The following is a 25,788-nucleotide window of genomic DNA, read 5'->3' as shown; positions in this document are numbered from 1 at the left end:
CATATGCAGGAAAGGTGGCTAGAGTTTACTCCCCAAGCCCCATGCACATGCTAGAGTTTACTCCCCATGCACATTAGCCACCTGACCCACACTCTGTCCTGGCCAGGGCAGGGTGAGCCCTAGCTGCTGACACAATCTATAAGGATGACACTGGTTAGAAAACAAGCAAGAGTCTGGTGATGCTCAGTAGGAAAGGCTTTATTATGTTGTAAACTGAAGAAAATGGGGACTTTAGCAAGTGGGGAAATTCAGAACCTTTTACAGGAAGCCTTCAATATCCCATAGAGGACACAGGGAGAAGGGAGGGAGAGCAGGAAGTGGGTGAGCAGGTCTTCTGCACTTCAGTTCCTCCAGCATTGCTTATTTAAGATCTTTATGGTTCAGGTCAGCAGCAGCCTCCAGACTGCTGGCTACTGCCACCGCTGCTGCCACAGCAGCCACTGCTGCCACCACTACTGCCACAGCAGCTGCTGCTGCCACTGCTTCCACAGCAGCCGCTGCTGCCACCACTACTGCCACAGCAGCTGCTGCCACCGCTGCTGCCACAGCAGCCAGAGCTCTGGTGTCTGCGTCGGAGAGATCGGCGGGGCCTGTGGTGGCTCAGGCAGCAGCCACCACCCCCAGAGCTGCAGCAACCCCCAGAGCTGCAGCAACCCCCAGAGCTGGAGCCACAGCAGCCCCCAGAGCCAAGGCTACAGCAGGAAGAGGCTGGAGGGCACTTAGGGGGACACTTTGGGGGACATTTGGGGGTGGGACACTTGGGAGGGCACTTGGGGGTGCACTTGGGAGGGGGCTGGCACTGCTGCTGGCTCTGCTGGCAGGACATCTTGGCAGGCAGGAGTTCAGGAGCTGAAGGAGAATCAGACACAAATCAGACCCTCATTACATCCCACCTAGCACTGCAATATAAGCAAATCATCATCTCTAGTAGTTTTAATCTTTGTTTTAGATAACTTTCTATGAACTTATTTTTCATAAAAATAGAGTGATTACTACTGAGGTGGTGAATATGATCAAAACACTTTTTATACATATATAAAAATGTTATAATGTATTATTTCTTACAATTAGTTTTACTTCTAATTATCAAGTATGCATCCCATCATCACCATCTGTGGGAATCAGATAAAATAAGTGCCATCTATTATACAGTATTATATTGGTCTTAGTAAGCTGAGATCAACGCATATTATAAAATATGTCTGAGTCACAGTGTAATAAGTGGCAGAGGAAATTAATCAGGTTGTCTTCAGATTTGTAATTATTCAATTTAAGTCATTCAAATATATACATATATATATATATGAAGAACATATAATTATTCCCTTTTATTCTAACTTACAGTGTTCCCCCCTCTTCAGGTCAAAAGATCTTGGAGATTAGCAGGCCAGCAAGCTTACACCATTAAAGGAAAGACGGATAAAACCCTCAATTCCTGCAGGGTTAGGACCTGAACTCTAGTGCCCTCCTCCCCATGTCAGGCTAGGGCTCAGAGATCCCTAGCACACTGCCTGCTGAGGCTGATGGTTTGGAATGGCACGTCTCAGGCTAGTGGATAACAAAGCACCCTGGTAATTATGTGAACAAATCCCAGACTCATTGCCGTGTTAGTTCCCTAAGCCCAGAGTTTCCCGGGCTCCTGAATTAGCTCCAATTCTTCCTCTATAGTTAGGGAAATTTCAGCTGAGATGGGGTCAAGTGGAGCCACTCTCTAGGCTTTTGAATCCCCATTTCACTGAGAACCCATTTGTTTTCTCCAGAGCCTCCAAAACACAGATATTGAATTCTCCATAGTGCCTCCCATTGGTGCCAGAGTCTCCCTTGTATCCCAACCCTCTGTCTTCCCTGAACCTTCCTCTACCGACAATATGTCCTCCAGCCTGCAGCACTCTGGCCAGCTCCTCTCTAGCTCTAGTCTGGCACCCCTCTGGGGAAGCCACTGCCCCGTCCCATAGGACACTTACTGTGATCACAGGTAGCACAGGAACACTGGGCACCTCAGCAAGTGAGTGGATGGAGGTGCCCTGTCCCTGGGCCCTTTTATCCTGGTGTAGGGCTCGGGGCCAGCCTGTGAGACAGGGCCTAAGCATGGGAGGCCCCGCCTTCTGACGCCCACATGGTCCGGTGATGGATGGGTGACCAGTTACTCCTCACCAGCCTCCTTCCGTGGGGCTCAGGGAAGCTGTTTCTTGCTAGAAATCGGGCCTTGCAGAAACAAGAATGACAAATTTATGTGTGCCCTGCTTAATTCACTTTAACTAATGCTAATCTTCAGTGTCTCTTATGTCTTATTGGAACTTGAGTTCACGATTCCTTTATGTTCTTCTTATTGCTTGTAAAACCTTATTTTTTCCTTTTTGCATCCTGACTTGGATTGTAATTTATACATGTAATTATTTTTCACTTAAATTTAAGTCACCTTCTTAGCTACCAGGAATTTCCAAAACTCCATCTGTAGCCAATTTCTATACCCCATGAGCTAAGAATATTTGGCTTGTCTTTGAATTATTGAGAATGTAAATCCTAGAATATTTCCTCATGCACAAATATTGCATTAAACTCAATGTCCTTTATCCATAATATTTGAGTTATTTAGAACCATCCATATTAATTCTTGTCTGTGGTCCTTTTCATTCTAGGGTGGCAGAGTTGAGTAACTGCAATAGAAATGCCACAGCAGTGCAAAATATTTTATTTTACTCTTTAAACAAACAAAGAAACCTGTTAAGCCCTATGTATTCCTTTGCTTTGTAATAACCTTACATCCATGAGACTTAGTAACCCATGTTGACTTGATTTTAGCTCATTTTGTTTATTTCTTTAGTTATAAAGTACAGATGATAAAAGTACAAACAAGTACATCGAGCTAGTCAATAAACGAATATAAGAAAAGAGTCTACAAAAATGAGATGCCTTTATATTTCCTTTTAAGAACTAGTTTTAAGGAGTTGTACAAAGGAGTTTCTATTCAACATATCACTTTATGAGCAGTGCCACCTCTTTCATCATTCATTCCCCCTCCCCCTCCCCCCCTCTCCCCCTCCCCCCCCCCGTCACCCCCCAACACCTCACGTTACCTGCCTCCATTTTCACATATCTACATTGGATATTATGGATTTATTCATCCACCCTTCCTCTTCTCTATTTGCCTGCCCACCTTACCTGTACTTTTTTTGTCAGTTGCGGGGCTTGAACTCTGGGCCTGGACGCTGTCCCTCAGCTTTTCAGCTCAAGGCAAGTGCTCTACCACTTGATCCACAGCCCCGCTTCTGGTTTTCGGGTGGTTAATTGGAGATAAGAGTCCCATGGACTTTTCTGCCCTGGCTAGCTTTGAACTGCGATCCTCAGATCTCAGCCTCCTGAGTAGCTAGGATTACAGGAGTGAGCCACCAGTGCCTGGCTTGCATATTTCTTAATAAAGGAAAAATAAAACCCATTTTAAAGACATTACTGCTTTCTGAAGATAGTAAATCCAAAGATGGTAAAGGTTGTTTACTTTTATTTAAGCTGTCTGCTCTTGTTTTGCATTTTAGCCCGTTTTAAATATTTTGCTTACTTATGTGTATTTTAAGTATATTTGATATATTTGACCAGACACAGCCAGGAAAGGAATTTGTGTGGAAGACCCGGTAAATTCTGCGTCACTCTACCTATGTGGAGTGACAGTTCTCCATTTCTAGGGGCCCAACAGGTGGAAGAAAGAAAGGGCAAAGAGGAGAGAAGAAGATAAGGGAGGCCAAACCAGAAATCCAGGGACACTTTTGAGGACAGAGGACGAGGACCTCTACCTGCTTTGAGCCCCTGCAGTTCTCCTCTAGGTTTGTATTATTAAAGAAGGTTTTTCTACCATTCTACTTTCAGTAGATGAAGAGAAAGAGCAGACATTCACAGATGGTTTGAGTTGGTGTACAATTCCAAAATAGACCCAAGTAATCAATTAGAAGAAAGCACATTAAAATCAGAAGAATTATGAGTTGAAATCTCTCTCCCCCTTGTCAGTGGCAAATATACTGAGAAGAAACTGAAGTTTATGAGTAAGTAGGATAATAGAATGATAGAATGCATTAACAAATACCTAGGTCCTCAGAGAAAGAGGGCAGCCATTTTACATGTAGTTGCAATATATGAATATGTTTTATATAGATGTGTTGGGGTGTGTTAGTAATATAGTGAGAGACTAAAATGTGTGTTAATGTAAGTGTACACACATAGATATTTCATAGAGATTTTGGTGTGTATTCTTCTGGTTATTTTCTGGGCTCTTTCTTTGCTTCTTACTTTTTAGGTTTTATTCCAAGTAGCTCTACTTCCACAGAACTCATCTAGAAATCATTGTCTATGGCTAGTTAATAGGATGATTATAGACATCCCAGTTTGCTAGGGACAGTTTGAGTTTGTGCTTTTTGTCTCAATATGTTAGCATAGACCTCTTTAATATCAAGTATGTCCAGTTTGGATATGTTTTGTAGTCATGTTATCATTAAATAAAATCTTCTCAAGTATATGGCTTAAACCACTCAGCCTTTCATTCAAGAAACTGGACAGCCAGCCCTACTCTGTTTCTACAGGATTTTCTATGCTTTGTTAAGATTAGGGCAACCTTATCTAAAGACAATTTGGTCTATTACCCCTACTTTGAGTAAGCTAATTCCTGCTTCATTTGTGTTCTTTTTCACTTCATGCAACATATCTCTGATAGAAGATTGATTATTCCTTGAGTAAAGGGTTTGAGTGTGATATTCTTGTATATCCCCCTAAGATTTTTGAGCAGGGGTATGCAAGTGGCAACTGAGAATTTGCAAGTAGCTTTTCCATGTGACTCAAGGCTGTCCCATACACAGGGGCAGTGGTGCTGTGTCCCACAGAAATCTCCCTCTGAATTACTCAAGGATGAGGTTTGCTCTCAGGTTGTTCAACAGCTTAGTATGGGAGAAGTCAGGATATGAATTCCTTGGCTACACAGGCTACTCAGAAGTCCAGCTTAAGATTCCTGGGTTATGAAGTGAGCTGCCATTCAACTCTACCTCAGGCTCTGGTTAGAACAACACCTAAGTGTCAATTCATTTGCCCATGCAGGCAACAAGTCAGCAGCATGGTAAAGCACCATGGTGACTCATTTCTAAGCCTTGGCTACTAGGTTCACATGAATGTTTCAACAGAGCAAAAAAGATTTGCTGGCAGAGAGTGGGTTTTGAAGGTCAGATATTCAGCAAAGGCATCTGTCTCGCACCTCACCTTTTCAGAGGATGGGAAGAAACACAGAGAATGGACATCCATCTGAAGTAATTCAAACTTGATTAATTTCCCTCCACCCCTTCCCAAGATAGGAATTAAAGTCATTCTGTTCCCTTTATTTTGCATTATCCATCATTTTAAATTATGTACTTCAAAGAAAATAGGACTTCTAATTCACTGAGAAAGAAAATTATTTTGACTGAAGTAAAGAAAAAGGAAAGATAAAATTTTTAAATGGTAAGTCTGAGTCATTCGCTTGGGCATATAAAACATCCACTCTTACAAATCAATAGGTGAGGCACATGTCTGCCAGGAAAAGAAGAGCACAGCAGAAAAACCATACACATTGCCGGAAGCTCAACAAAGCCTTAGGATCTGTTCCATGACACAAAGAAAGAACAAAAAAGGACATTTATTGTTTATTTTTCTGGAAATATTTTCATCTATGTCAAGTTGGTGAAACTTGAATACCTAACAAATATTAGCTGATAGGAGGAATAAACTGGGCTATTCTATGGTACAATAACAGATTATGTTTCCCAAATGATTAAAAGAGATGAATCTGAATATACGTACCATAAATGAAACTCTAAGGTGATAGATACACCATTTACCCTGAATTGTTTACCACTCAGTGAACATATGAATCAAAACATGACATTATACTGTATACATGTATGTAACATGCATTAATTGACTTTTTTATTTAAAAATACCAAACACTTCTTAGTGTCGGATGTATACAATAGGACACCCATGTTTTGTGTGTGTGAAAATAAGCTGGCATAATTATCCTTCATGAGAAAATGAAAATTCATTCATCCAACACACTGAATGGTGTACAAATGAATTAAAATGTATGATGAGTGTAGCTTTTTTCCAGTGTTTGAACACCTAGGAATTTAATTTAAGGAGCTAAGGGAATGCTAAGGAAAAAACATAAGCATAAGAATGTCCCTGGTAGCAAATTAGAAATGGCAAGAGTTCAGTAAGTTCCTTGAACACAAGACCAATATTCTTACATCACTTGGAACAAAACAGATTAAAATTAAAGATGCTATTTTAAATAATAGGAAAATATATGTTATATAATCATGCTTATTCTAATAATCTCATATAGTCAGGACACCAGGTAATACAATAAGACAGAATTTTGTGTTCATCATTGAACAATTGTATAAGCATCTGATATCACCAAGTATTTCAGAAAGAGGAAGCAACAGAAACTTCTTTATCTCATGTTTTTATCATCATCAAGTGATTATACAAAGGGGCTTTGTTGGACCTCATACCATCATTTCCATCAGACTCACCCCCCTCTGTCACTTCCTCCACTCCCTACCCTTCCCAAACCAACTTCAAGTAGCTTCATTGTTCCATTTTTTACACATGTACATACGTATTTTTATTATATTCACCTTCTCTGTTCCCCCTCCCACTAGTACACACACCCAGGACAGGACCTGTCAGTGAATTTGTTAGTGGAATGGGGGGAAGGGAAAGACAACACTCTGCTGAATTAGGTATACCCTGAAGGTATTGTCTGAGCTTCTTTCCTTTAACCTGGCAGCTCTCAATGGTAAGAGAAGAGGAAGGACTTAGTACCCTTCTTCATCATCTTTACCTTGAAAAAGAATATTTGGCCATGTAAAGTCATACTTGGTCACAAAAACTATTGCTATCTAGTTGTAGAAGCAAAGAATGTTATTAAAAACTTTACCATCCGCCAAATGCCATTTCATAGAGGGAAGAAAAACAATCTCTCCCCAGCTATCAAAATACCAAAATTTAAATCCAAGCTTAAGAATCCTTCTTGTTATTTAAGAGGATTAAGACCTATCCATTGGAAACAGTTCCTGGGCTAATGATTGAGCAAAATAAACATCTGAAGAATGCTTGTGTGGTATGTAGAAATGACTGCTTAATTAATTAATTGCTCTGCCCAGCTTTTTTATTCAGGTGAGGTCAAGCCAGCACCCCTTTCAGTGATGAGGATCCTATCCTAATTTAAGCCTAAGTAGCATTTCTGATTAGCTGAAATGCCTCTCTCTGGTGTTTTGTCTCCCTCTAGCTTATCTGAGGTGTGACACAGGCCACCTGATTGGGTGGCATCCAGTCAGTATGCTGATGAGCATTCATGCCAGCTGCTTGCTTCCTGTCCTTTAACTCAATGTTCACCAAGGTATCTGAGCTTCTTGTCTACCCATCTTTTACTTTTTCTAGATGTGGAGTTTACCCAAGCCATTTTCTACCTCCAACATGCTTCTCCTTCTCTGCTATTCCACATCCCCTTACTCCTTTACTTTCTCCTCTCTGAAGCTTTTCTTAACCTGTCCTATGCTCCATTTTAGCTCATCCTGCCTTTGCTGGCGGTTTGTTAAGCCTCTTTTTAAAATCTCCTTCCTCTGCTTTCCTTAGGGATGAATATTGCATTGCCAAAGCAAATATATTTTTAGTATATCATTATATGCAGCATATGTTTAAATAACTTATCTCATTTAATTGTCATAGTATCCCAGACAGAAGTATGTTATTGAGCTACATGTTGTTTTTTGTTGGCCATGGGGTTTGAACTCAGGGCCTGGGCACTGCCCCTGAGCTCTTTTGCTTAAGGCTAGTGCTCTACCACTTCGAGCCACAGTTCCACTCCTAGTGGTTGAGTGGTTAATTGGAGGTAATAGTCTCATAGGGACTTTTCTGCCTGGGCTGGCTTTGAACAATGACCCTTAGATCTCAGCCTCCTGAGTAGCTAGGATTATAGGCATGAGCCACTGTTGCTTGGCTAAGCTACAATTTATGATGGTGAAGCTTACTATTATGGAAATTGCCGGAGTTAAGCTCTTTAAACTGTGAGTAGTGGAACTGGGCTCAAACCTGTATCTCAAGATGTCTTTCCCATGCCTTTTCCACTGATGCTGGTTTAGGGTTCTACATCCCTGTGGTCCCTTTATCCCCTATACCGAGTTCACTCTCCCTTCCTTTCTTACTCTATGTAGATTTAACATTCATATCACCCCCAGTGTTACACTGTGCTTAGTTTTAAGGCAGTTTGTACATTATAGATGTCTTAAAGGCATGGCTACTGTGTTATTGTTTTCAGCTATAATTTAAACTCTCTGGAGGCTGGGATCTTACATAGTGCATTCCATTTCCATGCAATTCTGTTTTCCTAATTTCTATACAGAATCTTCTCTTCAAGGTTTTTATTCATGGAATTTATACTCTTTACTTTTGATATTTGGCTGATCCTTTGACAGTACTTCAAATAGTGAAGGTTGGAAATGTATTACTTCTTTTTATAACATTACTCATTCTTCTATAAGAAAGTAAGATGTTCCTCCTTCAGGACACGGTGACCCCAGGCTTAGAATGGTGCATAATCAATCTTAGGCAATGTCCCTGAATCTAGTTAGTCTCTATTTTTGTTTTTATTTTTAACTTTTATAAAATTGAGTAAATAAATAGTAGAAGTTTTTCAAGTTGTTGAACATATGGAGAAAGGTTTTTAACCTTGAGCAGTGGCTGACAATCGCTGGTCACCATAACTTGGCCTCACACCTTAGCTCTGGCTTCACAAATTCCTGAGTATGCATTGTCAGTGGCACATTATAAGGCAGAGCTATTGATAACAAGACAGCGACACCATCTGACATACACAATCTCACCTTTCTTTCATACAAGGGTTTTAATCAATCAACCTTTCCCCCCACATACTCAGCTGTACATAACCCATTCATCTACAAGGACGCTGATCTATATTATAAATGCTGAACTTTACTGCCATTTTCATCATATTAGATGTTATCACATCAATTTCATGATAAACCATGATGAATCAGAAGTTTGCAGTTCAATTCTCTATGTGACTTGAAGTCACTCAAAAGGTAGGCTTTTCAAGTTTTTTTTGAAGTGTTTTCTTTTCAAGTCTTTCTTTGAAGTGTTGATTTTTTTTAAAAGTTCAGTGAAACAGGATGGAGGATGAAGTTGTGATACATAAGCATATTTCTATGAGGGCACCAAAATCAAATATGATGAGTTTATCTGAATTATGGAAGGGAAGGGGAACAACAGAATGGTGAGTCAAAGGGCAAGGGGGGAACCAATGCAGCAGCAATATGCACAAGACAATATGTTGGAAATGATCTGTACAACTTGGAGAGGAGAGTGGGGGAGGTAAAGTGGGAGAAAAATGAGAGGAGGGGTAACAAATTTGACAAAAATGTACTAACTACCTTATTTATGTAACTGTAACCTCTCTGTATATCACCTTGACAAAAAATGTGAAAAGAAAAAAAATAATATTTCTATGAGGCTGGGTACAGTGGTAAATCCCAGTAATCTCAGTTACTTGGAAGGTAGAAATAGGGTGTCAGATTGGACCAAAAAAAAGTTAGCAAGACCCTATCTCAAAACCTAGCTGAATATGGTAGCATCCTTCTCTAATCCTGTCTTCTCAAGAGACAGAGGCAGATGGATTATGGCCTGAGGCTGGCCCAGACAAAAGCATGAGACTCTACCTGAAAAATAAATCAAAAGCAAAAGGACTAAAGACATGGCTCAAGTGGTAGCATGAGAAATCTTGAATTTAATCCCCAGTAGAAAGAAAAATTCATACAGTGTTAGGCAACAAGAAAGATGTTTAGCTAATGGTTAAACATCCATAACCAGGAGATGTTTAAACATCCTTTAGTCAAAGGTTGTTCCTCCTTGGACTGCCTGAAATTGTCATTCATGTTGGCAGAATGTCATTAAGTCTGCTACCTCTTCCTGGAACAGTTTCCTCCTTCCTCCATCGATCACCTCATCCCCACTCATCTTTTGTATCTCTGACTTGTCATAGTTACTTCCTGGGCTCTTGACCAATCACCTTGTACCTCCCATGTCTGACACTCTTATGATTGTACATCAAAGACCAATCACAGTTCCTGGCAGATAGCAAAGGTCCAATAAATATTTGCCAAGTAAACAATGTGTTAGTGCATGGTACTGAGTGATTTTTTTTTCTCCCTGATGAATATAACTCTAGGAAATAGCAGAAGGATGCTAAACTGGCTCAGGATTCTTATGACAAGATCTGGTGATGGGGATGAGGCGTGGATTTGGCACATCTTGAATTTTTTCCAGTCTTCTAAATTCTAGTTTCACCTTTCATATCAGGAAGCTTCATCTTTTGGGAGAATGAGCTGCGTGTTCATGGGCAATGGGAACACAAACGTCATTAAGCCTGACCCTTTCTTTCTGCATAGTCTCAGTCACAGCTCTGTGGATCCTCTAAGCTGCCTTGCTATGCAAGAATTCAGAGCTACTCTATGACTAGGGACCAAGTACAGCTTATCACATAGCTATTCTCCTCTACATCTACAAAGTTTCCAGCTGCATACTGCCTGTCTTTCAGATGACTAGAACTACTGACCTGTGTGTTTGAGTACAAACAACTGAGCTATTCCCTGACACTTGGCACTTCTATTTGATTATCCATCCAAAGCTATTTTAATCTGCAGAATAAATTGTGGGATATGGAATTTCTCCCTTATATAGTTTGGTGAAGAATACATGCTCATGGCTGGGTTCCTGTTTCCCATTCATCTTTAAACTATGATAGGCCCCACTTCACAGAGATATAATATGAGTGCTTTACTTACAGGGAGGTTGATAGGTTTATGAACACAGAGGAGGAAACTCTTTGGTCTTACTTCTTGACTAGTGAATGGAATGTTTGGCTTCACACACCATTACATAAAACCTCCCACAACAGTTCTATTTTTGCCACCATGTCCGCATTCTATCCATGCTAAGACCAAAGTTGTCCAACTTTCAAGTCTTTCCCTGTACTAAGTAAGCTTTTATACTTAGGTATTCATTAAAGCAATAGTTTTTACCTCCAGATTGTCAGAATTATTTTTTTGGAGGGGGGGGGGTGTCCATCGTGGGGCTTGAACTCTGGGCCTGGGCGCTGTCCCTGAGCTCTTCAGCTCAAAGGGAACTCTCTACCACTTGAGCCACAGTGCCACTCCGGTTTTCTGGTGTTAATTGGACTTTCCTGCCTCGGCTGGCTTTAAACTGCAATCCTCAGATCTCAGCTTCCTGAGTAGCTAGGATTATAGGTCCTATTGAATCCAAATTTAGCTAGCCTAGAATGAATCCCTGAGATTCCGAGTTTTCAGTTGAGTAAGCCAAATCATTTCACTCTTTCGTAATAATCTGCTCCAAAGAAGGGTTTTAGACCTAGTCAGGCAGGTCCTCTGAGAACATCTGATACAATCTATTTATTCTATAATGAGGAGGAAAGTAGGTTTAAAAAGAGAAATAGGATAGAGAATTTCGGAGGGTTCCAAAGTGGAGGTGTGATCTTTAAGGCCAATCTTTCTTACTTTCACTTGGATGTGGATGCCAGACCCTTGCTCCAAGATACCGTGACTGAACATCAGCCATAGGAATCTGACCTGATGTCTGCCTTGTACTGCTTGGAGCTTGAGCAATGAATGCATTCATGGCCAACTGTCCATCAAACTTTCCTAACAGAAAAATTCTCTGCCACCTGTTAGCAGTAATGTGAGGTTCAAGGGAAAGTCTCGCTAGCAGGTCTTCATTATAATGGTTTATTTGTACTTTTGAGTCCTAAGTCCTGCTCTGCAGACAGTGCACATTTTGTTCAGCTAGTTCATGCAGAAGATAAATACAAGAAGCAGAGAAGTAAGTCATCAGGAAAATGGTGGAGAGGGAGAACAGAAGAGATGACCAGTAAGTGTCATGTAAGCTAGTGTTGAAGGATGGTTAGATCCTATAAAATGTTCCTGATGTTACAGACCCAATGGTCAAACATGTTTTAAAAGCCCTAAGCTGTGGTGCCCAGATGCAGTGACCCCAAATCTTGCTACTTGAGAATCCAAGACGGGGAATTGCAGTTCATAATTAGTTTGGGCAAAAAATAAGTTTGTGATAACCCAATCTCAACCAATGGCAGGGGAGCAATAGTATATACCTATCACCCCCAGTGATACGTGGAAGTATAAATAGGAAAGTCACAGTGCAGATTAGCCCTGGTATAGAGTATGATTCTATCAGCAGCATAAATGCATAAAGGGGCTAGAAGCATTGCCAAGTGCTATGGTGCCTGCTTTGTAAGCATAAGGCCCTCAATTCAACCCAGTACTGAGAATAAAAGAAGATACTGAGCTTTGAAAGCACATAGATGCACACACAAACAAAACCATAGATTGCACAGAAGCAATCCTCATGGGAGTGGAGGAGCACCAGGCCATGGTGGTGGTGGGGGGGGGTGGTATCAGGCATACCAAAATACTATTTCCTTCTACCAGCAACCAGTTACTCTGCATATGCAGGCTACTCATCCTGATAATTAGTGTCTATTCCCCCAGGACAGCCCACAAATGTTCTTGTCTGAATAAATGAACTGTGCAATCAGTGGTTCTTTTATTAGAAGAAATGCCTCTTTTCTCATAACAATCTCTGGTTTTCTAGTATTAACTGTAGCCAAACTGTGGGAGGCCAAGTGTCCACCCATTCACTGCTGAACTAATAAAGTCTGATGTACACATATGCAATGGAATATTAGGCATCCTAGAAAAGAATAAACATTAAATCACAGGCTACAACAAAGATGACCCTGGAGAATATTATGGTAAGTGAAATAAGCCAGTCTGTTTGTAGATATAAGAACAGTGCATTCAAATGTATAGAGCTAGAAAGTAGATTAGTACTTTTGAGGGGTTTCAAGGAAGTAAGGGATTCAATGCTATTGTTTATGAGGTGCTGAGTTTGTGTTCTCCATAATAAAAGGAATTTTGTACATGGATAGCAGTGATGGTAGCCCAATCATTCCACTCTACACACAAAAGATGGTTAAATGATCAATTTTACATTGCATATATTTTATCACAATTTTAAAAATCACTCAGATTGGGTGTGTCTCAAATGGAAAAGCAGTTGCTTAGCAAGTGCAAGGCCCTGAATTCAGTCCTCAGCAACACACACACACACACACACACACACACACACTCACACACACACACACACCTCACCAAGTCAGGAAGGAATAAAGAGCAGGTATTACTCAGGACTCAGGCTGTGAGTATATCATGTCTTTATTGTCACACATCTCCTTTTGCTTAAGTTCCTACAGTTGGTCATCGGAAGAGAACTTGTCTCAAGACAGGCACAAAAATTCAGGGATTCTCTGATCCATTTTGATGTGAGTTTACAGTTTAGACAGAACAGACAGACATGCCTGAAAAGTGAAGCAACAAGGCAAGCGAGGTGGCAAAGCAGACGCCCAATGGGTGATGTAAGTTGATACAATGAATTCTAGGTCAGCACAGACTCCTGAGCTTGAGAACAAACCAGAGAAGCAGACACAAAAACAGAAGAACAGGCTCCGAGAAAAAGGTACCGAAGCATGGGCTGGATTTTAGATGCTAGAGAACAGGAGAGAAATAATCCAAGCAAACTTAGAGCAGAGCCTTGGAGGAAAGGAAGGAAGGACAGCTAAGGAATGTTCTGAGCAACACCCAAGAAACACCCTAGCGCCCAGGCTTGTCTGGCTAGAATTCAAGATGGTGCAGAAAGGAGGAGTCGCATAGGAGACTGCGGTGATGTCTGACACGCAGGTGTGCGGAGGCTGAGAGATATATGCAAAGGGGTTCAGGTGGAGAGCCTCTAAATATCTTTGCAGAGATGATACCAAGCACGCTCTGGGAGCTGTGGCTGCTAGAAGAGCAATGTTTCCAGAGCAGGGGGCAGGGTCCCCATCCATCCACCGCTCCTTTAAAAATACGCACTCTTCACCCCAGAGAAGCCCCCGCCTTTCACCACAGAGTAACCCCCTCCACTCACCCCAGAGAAGCCCCCGCCTTTCACCCCAGAGCAACCCCCTCCATTCACCCCAGAGTAGCTGTTGTCTTGGTCTCCACAGCCCCCAGGACCCTGGGGTTCTGGGAAGACGTCTCCAGATCCGCAGCCAGAACCGCCCTCCTGTCCCTGGTTGTAACTGTACGAGCAGGGGCCCTCGGTGTCCAGGCGACATGGATTGGACTCATGACAGCCTAGGTCTCCTGGGTACGGCCTGGGATTCGAGCCGGAGCAGGGGCTGGGGCAGCGGACAGGCTCTCCGCCGCAGGGCGGCGCTGGGAGCGGGATGGGCTGGGAAGGAGAGCAGGGCTCCGGGGGCTCGAAGTGCTGCGGGCACGGTCGCGGGGGCTCTGGGGGCTCGAAGTGCTGCGGGCACGGTCTCGGGGGCTCTGGGTTCTCGCACGGCATGGGGCGCGGCCGTGGTGCTGGGCGCGGAGCTGCACACGGCTCCGGACCCAGACTGGGCTCTGAGAATCGCCGTAGTGGGGGGCACGGGCGCGGTTCCGGGCGCGGGCAGGGCCGTGGCGCGCGCGGCGGGTATCGGGGCGCCGGCGCCTCCCGACACTGCGGAGGGGGGCAGGACCGGGGGAGCGGGCGTGGCCTGAGGTCCGGGCAGGAGGTGCCCCAGGAGGACCGCGGGGCGCAGCTCTGAGAGGAGCCTCGGAATGGGGGGATGCGCACGGGACAGCGCTGCGGGGACACCTGCCGGGGACAGCAGGGCGAGGAGATCTCAATTCTGCACCTGGGCCCGCACCTCTGCGCGCAGGAAGGGCGGCCCCGAGGGGGGCACTGGCTGGCGTGGATGGGTTCCGAGCGGCGGGGCGGGGTGCAGTAGTTGGGGGAGCCTGACGAGCACCGCGGTGCGAGGCAACTGCCGTAGCCGGGCTCGGGGCGGCGGAGCGGCGGGGAGCAGCTGCGGTAGGGAGGCTGCAGCCTTCGCGGCGCTGGGAGGCATCGGCCGGTGCTCCGAGACCGACGCTGCCCGGTGAAGCTCCCGTAGGAGCCCTGGCTCTGGTATTGGGGTGCACAGGTGCTAAAAGAAGGTCGAGATGGACGCTGGGGCCCGCAGCTGCTGTAGGAAGGCTGGGACTGGCGCTGAGGCTGGAATTGGGGCCCGCAGCTGCTGTAGGAAGGCTGGGACTGGCGCTGGGGCTGGAATTGGGGCCCGCAGCTGCTGTAGGAAGGCTGGGACTGGCGCTGGGGCTGGAATTGGGGCCCGCAGCTGCTGTAGGAAGGCTGGGACTGGCGCTGGGGCTGGAATTGGGGCCCGCAGCTGCTGTAGGAAGCCCGAGATGGGAACTGAGGGGTGCAGCTACCGTAGGAGCCCCCATACTGGCCCTGGCTGGAGAAGTTCCCTGGAGCCTGGCCCATGGGGGAGCATTGCACGTATGCAGGGACAGCCTGCGGAACTGGAGCCGGTACGTAGGTGGTGTGCACCGGGTACTCCACGTAACGAGTTTCTGTGTAATACACAGGGGCGCATTCTACATAGCAGGTCTGAGCCGGCTGAGGGACTTCGTATTGCACGTAGGAGATTGTGGGCTGGCACGGAGCCTGGCACTGCACACAGGAGACTTGACTCTGGCAAGGGGCCTGACCCTTGACCTGGGTAGGGGTCTTAGACTTGCATGGAGCCTGGCACTTCACTTGAGTGGTTTTAGTCTTGCAGGGAGCCTGGCCTTTCCCCTGGGTGGTCTTAGACTGGCACGGAGCCTGGGAAACTTGAACTGGGCACGGTGCAGGGCATTCTAAAATTTGCACCTCACAAGGGGCTTGGACCACCACCTGGCCATTGGCACTGGAGAATTGGGAGGGGCCAAAGGAAGAACCCTTGACGCAGCACTGGGGCATCGGCACGCAGCATTGACTCTGCTGCTGGTCACACATGGTCCTGGTGTGGGTGGGTGAGCGGGACCTGGGGGGTGAGGAGTGGAGAGATGGAGTTCAAGAGGCTGTGAGTTAGTCACGAGGGGTCAGAATCGAGGAGCAGGCATCTGGCGTCTTTCCTAGACACTCTTCCTCTGCTCTCAGCCTTCTCCCAAGGATCCTTGCTGACTTAGATGGGCCAAGGATTACCTGCGATTGTCCACAAGGGCCTGCATTAGGTCTGACATCCTGAATAGCCAGCTTTAGGGATGGTTAGCCTCTTTTCCTACAGGAGGGACATACCAGTGTCTACCACCAGAGAGCGCAAAACGGCCTTCCTGCGAGGGAAGCAGAGTACACAGGTTGTGTGTCCAATGCTGTAGTCTAACCTGAGAACTATAGGAGCTTGGATTTCCTCGCATAGCCATATCGACAGCACGCACGTCTGTACACATATGTGCAAATGAACACATAGGATCAAGGGCACAAGCACCGTCTATATCCACAGAACATCAAAGCTTCCACTAAAAAGTAAGAGATTTGATCCATGGCTGGACAGCTCAACCCCAAGATTAAATACTTGCTCCTTTGTATTCGCTCCTTTTTTGGGCGAATTCATCTAAGCAGATCCTCCTGGGAATTACCCACAACATATGGTTAGGCAAAACACTGCCATCATGGAAAAGGATTTACATGGTGACTTGTCCCGACAGGTTGCTGTTGGTAATCGTACAGAGTGTGACAGTTTGCTGGCTTCAGAAATCTTTCCTTTCTGACCCTTCTAAGAGTCAGGAGAGGGTTAGCCCCTAAAATGTAATTCTTAATCGCAAGACTGATATTTTAGCCACGTAAGAATCTACCCAGTGGGGACATTTCAGATGCGGCCTGAGGTATCTATAAGCATTAACGATGATCTCACATGTAGCCAGTGTGGAAGCACAGCATCTGGCACACCCTGCCCTTTTCCAGTTTACCTGTTCATGTACAATGACCAGCACAGCAAGGGGCTGACTTGACAACTGGCTCAACCAACAAAGCCCTTCTCAGTAAGTTTCCAAAATGTGGAACAATGCTTGGAATGAAGGTCAAAGCTATACACTTTCCATTTGGAGAGAACATCTATAAATGTACCCTTGGGAAAACAACCTCTCTCAGATGACTCTGCTCACAAAATATAAATTGCTAATGTGTCTTTTCCAGGGAAGACAAGTCCTAGTAAGGGAAAAGCATCCTGGAGGAGAAGGCCAAGTTTACCAAAGACAAACACACTGACTTCCCAGCACTATTTCTTCTGATACACTCTACAAATAGTCTTCCAATGTATCTTAAAAGCCCACCAGGATGTTTTCTTCAGGATGCTGTCCCACTCTTCCTCAGCTCTCCACTGAACTGTGCCTCACTTCCATGAATCCGGGACCCCTTGCAAACATCATACCACCCCAACCCTCAGGACTCAGCTCCCAGACTTACCCTCCTCAGCAGGCACACAGTCATTCAGGCTGAGGCATCTGGATAGACAGCTGTCTTTATATAAAGGATTCTAGGTCTGCCTTAGGACATGAGGCAGCTAGTTGGCATCTACCTGGCTCGTCACCCCAGTTAGCATTCCATTAGCTAGTGTGGTTCCCTCCCTGTGTGTCTGTCCTCGCAGTCACCTACAGACTTGGGAGTGCCTTGCCTTGGTGTCAAGGCTTCCAAACTATGAAGGAGTGGATTCTTCTTTCCTTCCTCCTTCTTCACTTTAGCAGCTTGCTCCCCATCCTAGAGGACCAGGGAATAAGGATGATGAAGAGTAGCCAAAGAACCTTCTCTCCTGAAAGATGATTCTATCCACTATCTTTCTACCTGCCTCAGATTCTCACCACATAGAGATTAAAAAGGAAAGACTTCCCAATTTAAAGCAATTAAAATTACCCCAAGAGACAACTCTATAGAATAAAGAGTATGTGGAATCACCCTCACTCTGATATCCTAAGTTGACTCCTTACAGTTATGTGGCCTTTATAACCAAGCTAGGTATTAAACTATGTTCTTCAAAATGGATATAATTAAAACTCCCTTCATGATTGTCATGAAACTCAAGGCAATTATTTTATACAAAACTATTTGAATGATAACCCAAAATACCCAATATCCATTCAGAATAAATGCATACCATAAGCTACAGACACAGCAGGCCCAGTGACCACCTGCTACATCCCTGTCCTGTGCTGGCTGTGCAGGAGGTATTCAACTACTGTCACACAATAGTACTATTTTTAGGTTAATCATAATTTATTTAATCAGATACCAGAGGACTCTTGTTTTATGTATGTCTCTATTAGCTCTTTGAAAAGTCAATGGCATAATCTATAAGAACAAAGCCTGTCTATGTATTTGTCTACTTGCTTGCCTATTTTTATCAAGGCATGTATGCTATTTATAGGCACACACAATGAAATATTTTATTTTATGAGAGCAGCAAAGATAGACAATGCTGGAGAAGTCCTTGGAGACCTCACAGTGCAGAACAGAAATTCATGGAGCCAGATATGGACAAGTTGCATATCCTTGTATGTTTTGACTGCATCATAAAGACAATCATTATGTTCAATGTATGTATGTGACAATGGAACCATGTAATTTAAGGATGTGGATGGGGTTGGGAAAGATGGGGGAGAATGATGGAAGGGGTGGCACTGGTCAAGAAATATAGTGCTTATAAACTGATTTATTGACTTCAAAACCCTTTGTACAAGTGCTTAAAGAGGATAATAAAAATAAGAAATAATTATTCACATTTATCCATAAAGAGCATTTTCCTTAAGACTCTAGACTTCTCTGGGGCTGGGAAGGTGGCTCAGTGGTAGAGCATGCATGAGGCCCTGGGTTCGATTCCTCAGCACCACATAAGCAAAAAGGGAAAAAAAGCCAGAAGTGGCGCTGTGGCTCAAGTGGTAGAGCGCTAGCCTTGAGCTGAAGAGCTGAGGGACAGCACCCAGGCCTAGAGTTCAGGCCCCACGACCGGACACCCCCCCCCAAAAAAAAAGACTCTAGGCTTCTAACTCTTCTCAAATCAGAAGAGCTGTCATGAATGAAACTGCCTTCCATCAACCTGAGTGACAGCTGCTCCCCTTGGATAGGGTAAGGGGTTTCCATTCCACAAACTCCACTATTGATAGTGTTGACAATGCAATTCGAAATGAAGATTCCTTGCATTATTCTACTTGTGTTCCTGTTTATCTAATGTATTATTCTACTTGTGTTCCTATTTATCTAATGTTGTTTAAATGAATATGATATAATCCCTCTGCCTGAGTCATTTCACTTGTCTCTGTCAATCTCTTGCTTTTGTAGACATTTAGATTCTGCCCAAGCTTGTGAATTGATATGTCAGATTTTTAGGAAGACTTTGAGCTCTACTAGTGATTAATGGGGTGAAATCTACTTAGCCTCCATGGGCCTCAGATTTCTTACCTATAACATAAAAAAAGAAAGAAGGAGAAGGACAAGGAGGAAGAAGAGGAGGAGGAGGAAGACGAGGAGGACTTAGAAAAAGGCATAGAACTCTTGTACAAATTAAATAAGGAAACTGATTTAAAACACTTAACCCTTAATTAGCCATTGAGCTCTCTGGGCTTTGGCTTCCTCATATGAAGGTGGAAGTAGCAATGTTTACTTCACCAGGAGGTTCTCATGAAGATTAAATCAGTTAATGGGCATGAAAGTGCTTAGTAACCTACCTGCACATGCCAGTCATGTCTGTGCTGTCTCTCCCATGGCGCAGACTGCTCAGTGAGGCTCAGATCCTATCTGGATCTCTCCACTCCATCCAAAGGGCTCTCCAAATTCAATGTCAGATTTTGGAGGGATCCTAGACTTTTAGAATGTCATCAAAACAAAAACCCAGCAGGACACTAGTGGCTTACACCTATAATCCTAGCTACTCAATAGGCTGAGATCTGAGGATCATGGTTCAAAGCCAGCTAAGCAGAAAAGTCCCCATAAGATTGTTAACTCCAATGAACCACTCAAAAATTGCAAGTGGAGCTGTGGCTTAACGTGGTAGGGCACTAGCCTTTATCAAAAGAGCTCAGAGACAGCACCCAGGTACCAAGTCCAAACCCCATGACAGGAAAAACAAATCAGAAAGTACAAGGCCTACACTCCACATTTGATGACTATAAAGCAACAAGAAATGAACATATCCAGGAACCTAAACCCTGGAGGGTTTACATCCCAAGTAGCTCTGGTCCTAGGCCTTTTTATTATATTCTTTCTCTGATTACACATGCCTGTGGAAGTGTTCTTGAATCTAGGCAAACACAGGAACTGATATTCACTAAGAAGCTAGTCTGAAAAGCAAAGAGCAAGGAAAATTAACCAGCTGAGCTCACCCAGGTGTTAATTATTGAATCCTCTTGGCTGAATCTACCATACTCTTTTTTTTTAAATGAAGGTATACATTTCGAAAGGAAAATATCGATCTTTCTCCTTTTTTGCATCCCTACATCCCAGCATATTATGAGTCTGTTGAAGGATGAATGATAGATGAGTAGAAGGATGGGCATGAAGTTGGCCTTGGTTCACATGTCTTAAATCACTAGAGCATGAGTTGTTGGGCCAGGAGAACACTGTAACCCTCTTCTTCTTTTTTCTAGAGAAGAGTGGAAGTGATGTTAAATCTTGCAGACATCAGGAGGGTTAGATGTTAGAGTTGTCAACAAAGTGATTTCAGAAGTGAGTCACACTCCCTCCTCTGGCTCTAGAATTCAAAATGCCATTACGGGTTGAATAACAAGAAGCTGTACTGAGATGATCTAAAGGCAGTGATAAGTATGGTAGAGTCTTTATTCAGTCAAAGCTAAAGATTCTTCCAAAAGACATCCCTTCTTTAAAAGTATCTTCAAATGGTGCCTTTAGATAGTTTCAACATGGCCTTTCGTATTAACATGTATGTCTTTAGATGATGATGATTATGGTGGTGGTGGTGGTGGTGGTGGTGATGATGATGGTGATGATATTTTGGCTTTATGGCTCAACCAATTGAATATAGACAAGAATAATTCCTGATCTCCCCCACCCTCTTAGAATATCCTTTCTCTTAAAGTTCATTGTCACAGAGTTGGAGCCTTTCTTGATCCTCTCACTAGCTTACCCCCACATTCAGTCCCCCACCCTCTTCATTTCATCTTATAATTTCTTCTCAATATTCCCCTTAATGACCACCCCTACAGTCCCTGCTCTGCCCCAGGAATTCATGGTGTCTCACATGGCTCAATGATCTCTTGACTGCTTCTCTGTTTCCAGCCTTTAACTGGAAGTAACCACCAAAGTAAGTATCTTAAAAATAATAATAAAAAAACTTGTTTATTCTATTTCATGTGTTTTCCATTATCTATCCGAAAGACATTCAGACTTTTTGGCCAAAACACAAATTGCTTCATCAGCTGAGCCCATCCTACCCCTCCAGACTCACATCCATCTTTATCACTGTCTCTCACTCACCCCCCCCCACTCCTGCCCATATACACAACCTCCAATGCAACCACACAAATTGGTTTGCATTCTCTAAACATGCCTTGATACATTCGTGACAGAAGACCTTTGCAAACGCTTGCATCTCTTTTCCACACAGGAACTATTGCTCACTGTTTGACACAGCCCCAGTGACACGGTCTTGGTGGTGTCCCTTGACTCCCAGAGCCATGATTCACTCCGAAATGGCAGCATTTTAGGCACACCTATCATTGAGACTATCATGTGTTTGCTTATTTACATTCCTGTCTTGCACACTAACTGTGAGTTCCTCAAGGAAAACAAGTTGTTGTGTGTAAAACTTTAAATCCAAGAAAGACATTATGACGTGGCATATGATTCATTTCACTGTCAATGCTATGTTTTTAAATCATCTATTTCTCACTTATACAAATATATACACACCACACACATCTACATATAAGCCTACTATGTGCTTTATTTTGAAGCTAATTGATTAATTCTTTCCATTATATGTTGAAATATACTAAAGGGACACATGACAATATATAAAGGCTATATTAAGATCCACAATATTTTAAACAGATAGAAGATAAGATAGAAAGAAGGAAGGAAGGAAAGAAGGAAGGAAGGAAAGAAGGAAGGAAGGAAGGAAGGAAGGAAGGAAGGAAAGAAAGAAAGAAAGAAAGAAAGAAAGAAAGAAAGAAAGAAAGAAAGAAAGATGTGTGAAAGGCAGAGGTTATTTCTGAAATGAGGTTTTCAATATTTTAGGCAAATATATCAAGGCTTTTTAGATAGATGGGACTCTTCATAAATAGTAGTGTATGCAGAAATATAAATAGTCAGAAACATAATGTCATAAATCTATGAATAAATGATAATCATAAAGTGATTTTCAAAAGTGAAAAACTATCAAAAGAGATTAATATAAGAATATCTAGAAACTATAATATTTAATAAATACAGAATAAAGAGAAAAATGAGACTATAGATTTTTTAAATAAGGAAGGATAAATGGTATAAATTAAGAATGGCACTGACAGCAGTACAGCCTCCATAGAAAAATACAGGGACACTTTCCCTCTGCTACAGAAATGTGGCAAAGGCTGAAGAAGACGCTTTCCCCTTTGCACCATTTCACAGTCTTCTTTCCATCTCTGTAATGGACTCAGCCCTGAAATGGAGGTTGTATCTGTGATCACAGATACCTTTTACTCTCTCTATGTTAATTCTAGGCCTAAGTATATCGAAAAAAGGTCAAGGGTTTACATGGACACATGGGTGCCATTAAGTTTTCTCCCCAAGCTCAGGTTTAACAGATCCAATGTGCATCAAACTACACAGTGCATAGGTGACAACCAGGGTGAAGTTACTATATAGCATTACAGGATTTTGCCATACAGGTGTACGTACTCAAAGGCTGTGACAAAGAGCGAAGAAGAGTTAATAAACAGAACAGAAGGGCTTCCTTTCTGGTTCCTAGAATTGTATTGGGAGCAATCACCATCCAGTCACTCAACAATCTCTAAACACCAACTCAAGTGTTTGTCCTCAAGATTCTTCCAGTCTAATAAGGAAAATGTAGAGCTAAATAGACAACGGTACTATAGCATGATCAGGTCTTGGAGACAGACCAGTATAGGTAAGAAACACAAAAAGGAAAGACTTAGAGGAAGAAGCATCAGGTGGCACAGCCTTCCAGACATTTCACCTTCCTGTTTGGAAAGACCCTCACACCAGCAACAGAATGGAAACATAACCTAGTGGCCTGTGGCATAAAGAAGCTAGTAGCTGAGGTAGAGTTTCCAGATTTAATGAATGAAAATGAAGAGTTCCTGGCTGAATTTGAATTTTAGATAGACTACAAGTTATGTTTAATATATGCATGTCTGATGGAACTGGAAAAGTTGTGAAAGCAGAAAGGGTTTTTTGTTTTGTTTTGTTACATGTCTTCTTTGTTGGTCATGGAGCTGGAATTCCAGGGCTGGGCACTGTTCCTGAGCTCTTTTGCTCAAGGCTAGTGCTCTATCACTTTGAGCCACAGCTCAAATTTAAATACAGACAGTCTTTCAAAGCCAAAAAAGAATATTATGACCCAACCCCTTTCCTTACATTTTCCTTCCATCTAAGTCTGGCTGCTGGATAAAGGGCTGATTTATGAGACAACTTTTTTCTCTTTTTCTTTTTTCTTTCTTCTTTTCTTTTTTTGGTCAGTCATGGGGCTTGAACTTAGGGCCTGGGTGTTGTCCCTGACCTGTTTCTGGTCAAGGCTAGCATTCTACCAGTTTGAGCCACAATTCTACTTCTGGTTTTCTGGTGGTTCATTGGAGATGAGAGTCTCAAGGACTTTCCTTCCTGGGCTGGCTTTACCCATGATCTTCAGAACTCTGCCTCCTGAGTAGCTGGAATTACAGTTGTGAGCTACCAGTGCCGAGCCAGAAAGAGTTTTTTATGAGTAAACAAAAACATAAGAAAGACTGAAAAGGAGAAAAGGAGTATGGAGAACATTCTAGAACTAGTGACAGCATATACAAAGGGATAGGTGGTGGACAGGAGGGATTGCAGCCAGTTTGTGGAGCAGCCAGTGATGTGAGAGCAGGAAGAAAAAGCCAGCTCACTCATGGCTCCATCTTCAGGTCTTGGCAACTATTTTAAGGAAAAGTATGATACGACCCATCCTGAGATGTCCTGGGGAAGATGGTATTTGAAAGCTAGAGCTGATCCACGGACACAGAGGTGGAGACTATGTATCTCAATCCAGGACACAGATCAGGAACACCTGTCAATCATCAGCATATTCGACCATAAAGAATAAAAATCATTAGGAGGCCAAGACATGATAGAGAGATGGCAAGGTCTCACAGGACCAAACATGTCTGAGCTGATCCTATGGCTCTCCCTCCAACCAGCTGCCTGGCAGAGCAAGCCATTTATTCTCTCTGAGCTTTGGTGAGTTTCATCACATAAATAATACTCACCTCTTAGGTTGCTGTAAATGACGTGTAGAGTCAAGTCATGAATTGGTGCTCAATGTAGGTAATCATCTTATTATCACCATTATATTATTATTATTACTTTGTATTACAGACACTTTATTGCATCGTGAGCTCACCTAATGGAAAATAATCACTTCAGAAACAGTTTTCGATGAGCCAAAATTCTTGTAATATGAAATCCCAGAGGCCGATCATGTGACAGGAAGTGTAATGGAAAGGTCTGGAGCTTCACCCAAGGTACAGGTCTCATTCTAGGTGGTCCCTCCAAGTCTTACCATAATGCTTCATTTCTCATTCCATTGTCTTGCTTATTTTACAATGAGTATTGTGAAAAAAATCAAAGGTAGTTAATAGCACAGTATTCTTTACATTGATACAAGCCACAGAAAGCATAGGAGTTGCTGCCCCTAAACTGATGTCACATTTCTGGTCCTCAGAACCCAAAGAAGGGAAGATGGACACATCCACAGACAAAATGATGAGGTCACTGAATTGCTCTGGGTTTGTGACATAGAGGAGGCCTGGACAAAGCATTGTGCTCCCTGAGATGCATGAGAGTGAATGGAGCCCCATTGTCTGAGGACCACTGGTCAATGTGAAAATTAAGGCAAGGAGCAGGTTTCTTCTGGTATGAGTTAGAACGTGGGGGTTCTGAGGAGGGTTGCAGGGGTGTGACATCAGGGGGTCACGAGTGTGTGTGTGTGTGTGTGTGGAACACAGGGATGAGTTCTCAGAGAAGAGTTCCTTTCAGCATCTTAAACTCCAAGACAGCAGAATGAATGTGAGGGCTGGGAAATCCAAAAGGAAGGTGGATGTTCACTTGACTCCTCCCACTTCTGCTTCTTTGTAGGTGAGCAGCAGGGCCTGCAGAGACCTTGGTTTTCAGCAGGGGCCCCATGCAGCACCAGGGGTCCCTCGTGCTCACACATACACACACAGCATGGGAGCTCTGGTGCCCCCAGTACAAGGAGGAGGTGGGGCCTGTGGTGTCTCAGGCCTCAGGTGGCTCCCTGAATGACTGGAAGTACTCATGAAGCTGGGCGTTGGTTTGGTGTGGACACCTCAGAGGACATTTTCAGAGACATTTGGGACTGGAAATTTGGGTGATGTTTTGAGAAGGGACTGGCATTGCTGATAGTACGGTGGACTAGACTTTGGGGAGAAAGTTCAGTCAACAAAGGAATAGAAATTAGTTTATCATTCCAAGGATTGTGTATTGTTATTTCCTTCTTCCTGGCTTTCATAGAAACCAACTGTAAACAAGTAGCAGGTTCATGGACCAAGATCTTCAAAGGGATTTGAAAACCAATTTGGAGGACATGAAATCCTATTTCTGTCTTCAATT

At 43.3% G+C, this 25,788-nt stretch overlaps 1 protein-coding gene across 1 annotated transcript; it reads right to left on the bottom strand.

The window, feature by feature from the left end:
- Positions 1 to 14,019: 14,019 nt before the first annotated feature.
- On the bottom strand, positions 14,020 to 15,990 carry Kprp (keratinocyte proline rich protein). The gene has a single exon (XM_070013818.1). The coding sequence runs from the start codon at positions 15,988 to 15,990 to the stop codon at positions 14,020 to 14,022; it is 1,971 nt and encodes a 656-aa protein (XP_069869919.1).
- Positions 15,991 to 25,788: the final 9,798 nt, after the last annotated feature.

This window comes from Dipodomys merriami, unplaced genomic scaffold (assembly GCF_024711535.1).
Source record: "Dipodomys merriami isolate MVZ:Mamm:240054 unplaced genomic scaffold, mDipMer1.0.p SCAF_92, whole genome shotgun sequence".
NCBI lineage: Eukaryota > Metazoa > Chordata > Mammalia > Rodentia > Heteromyidae > Dipodomys > Dipodomys merriami.
Note: the sequence above shows the minus strand (reverse complement) of the source record. Positions and strands in the feature narration are given on the sequence as shown.

What these genes read in the sequence shown, in the direction of transcription:
- Kprp (XM_070013818.1), bottom strand. Translation starts at nt 15,990, where the DNA reads ATGTGTGACCAGCAGCAGAGTCAATGCTGCGTGCCGATGCCCCAGTGC.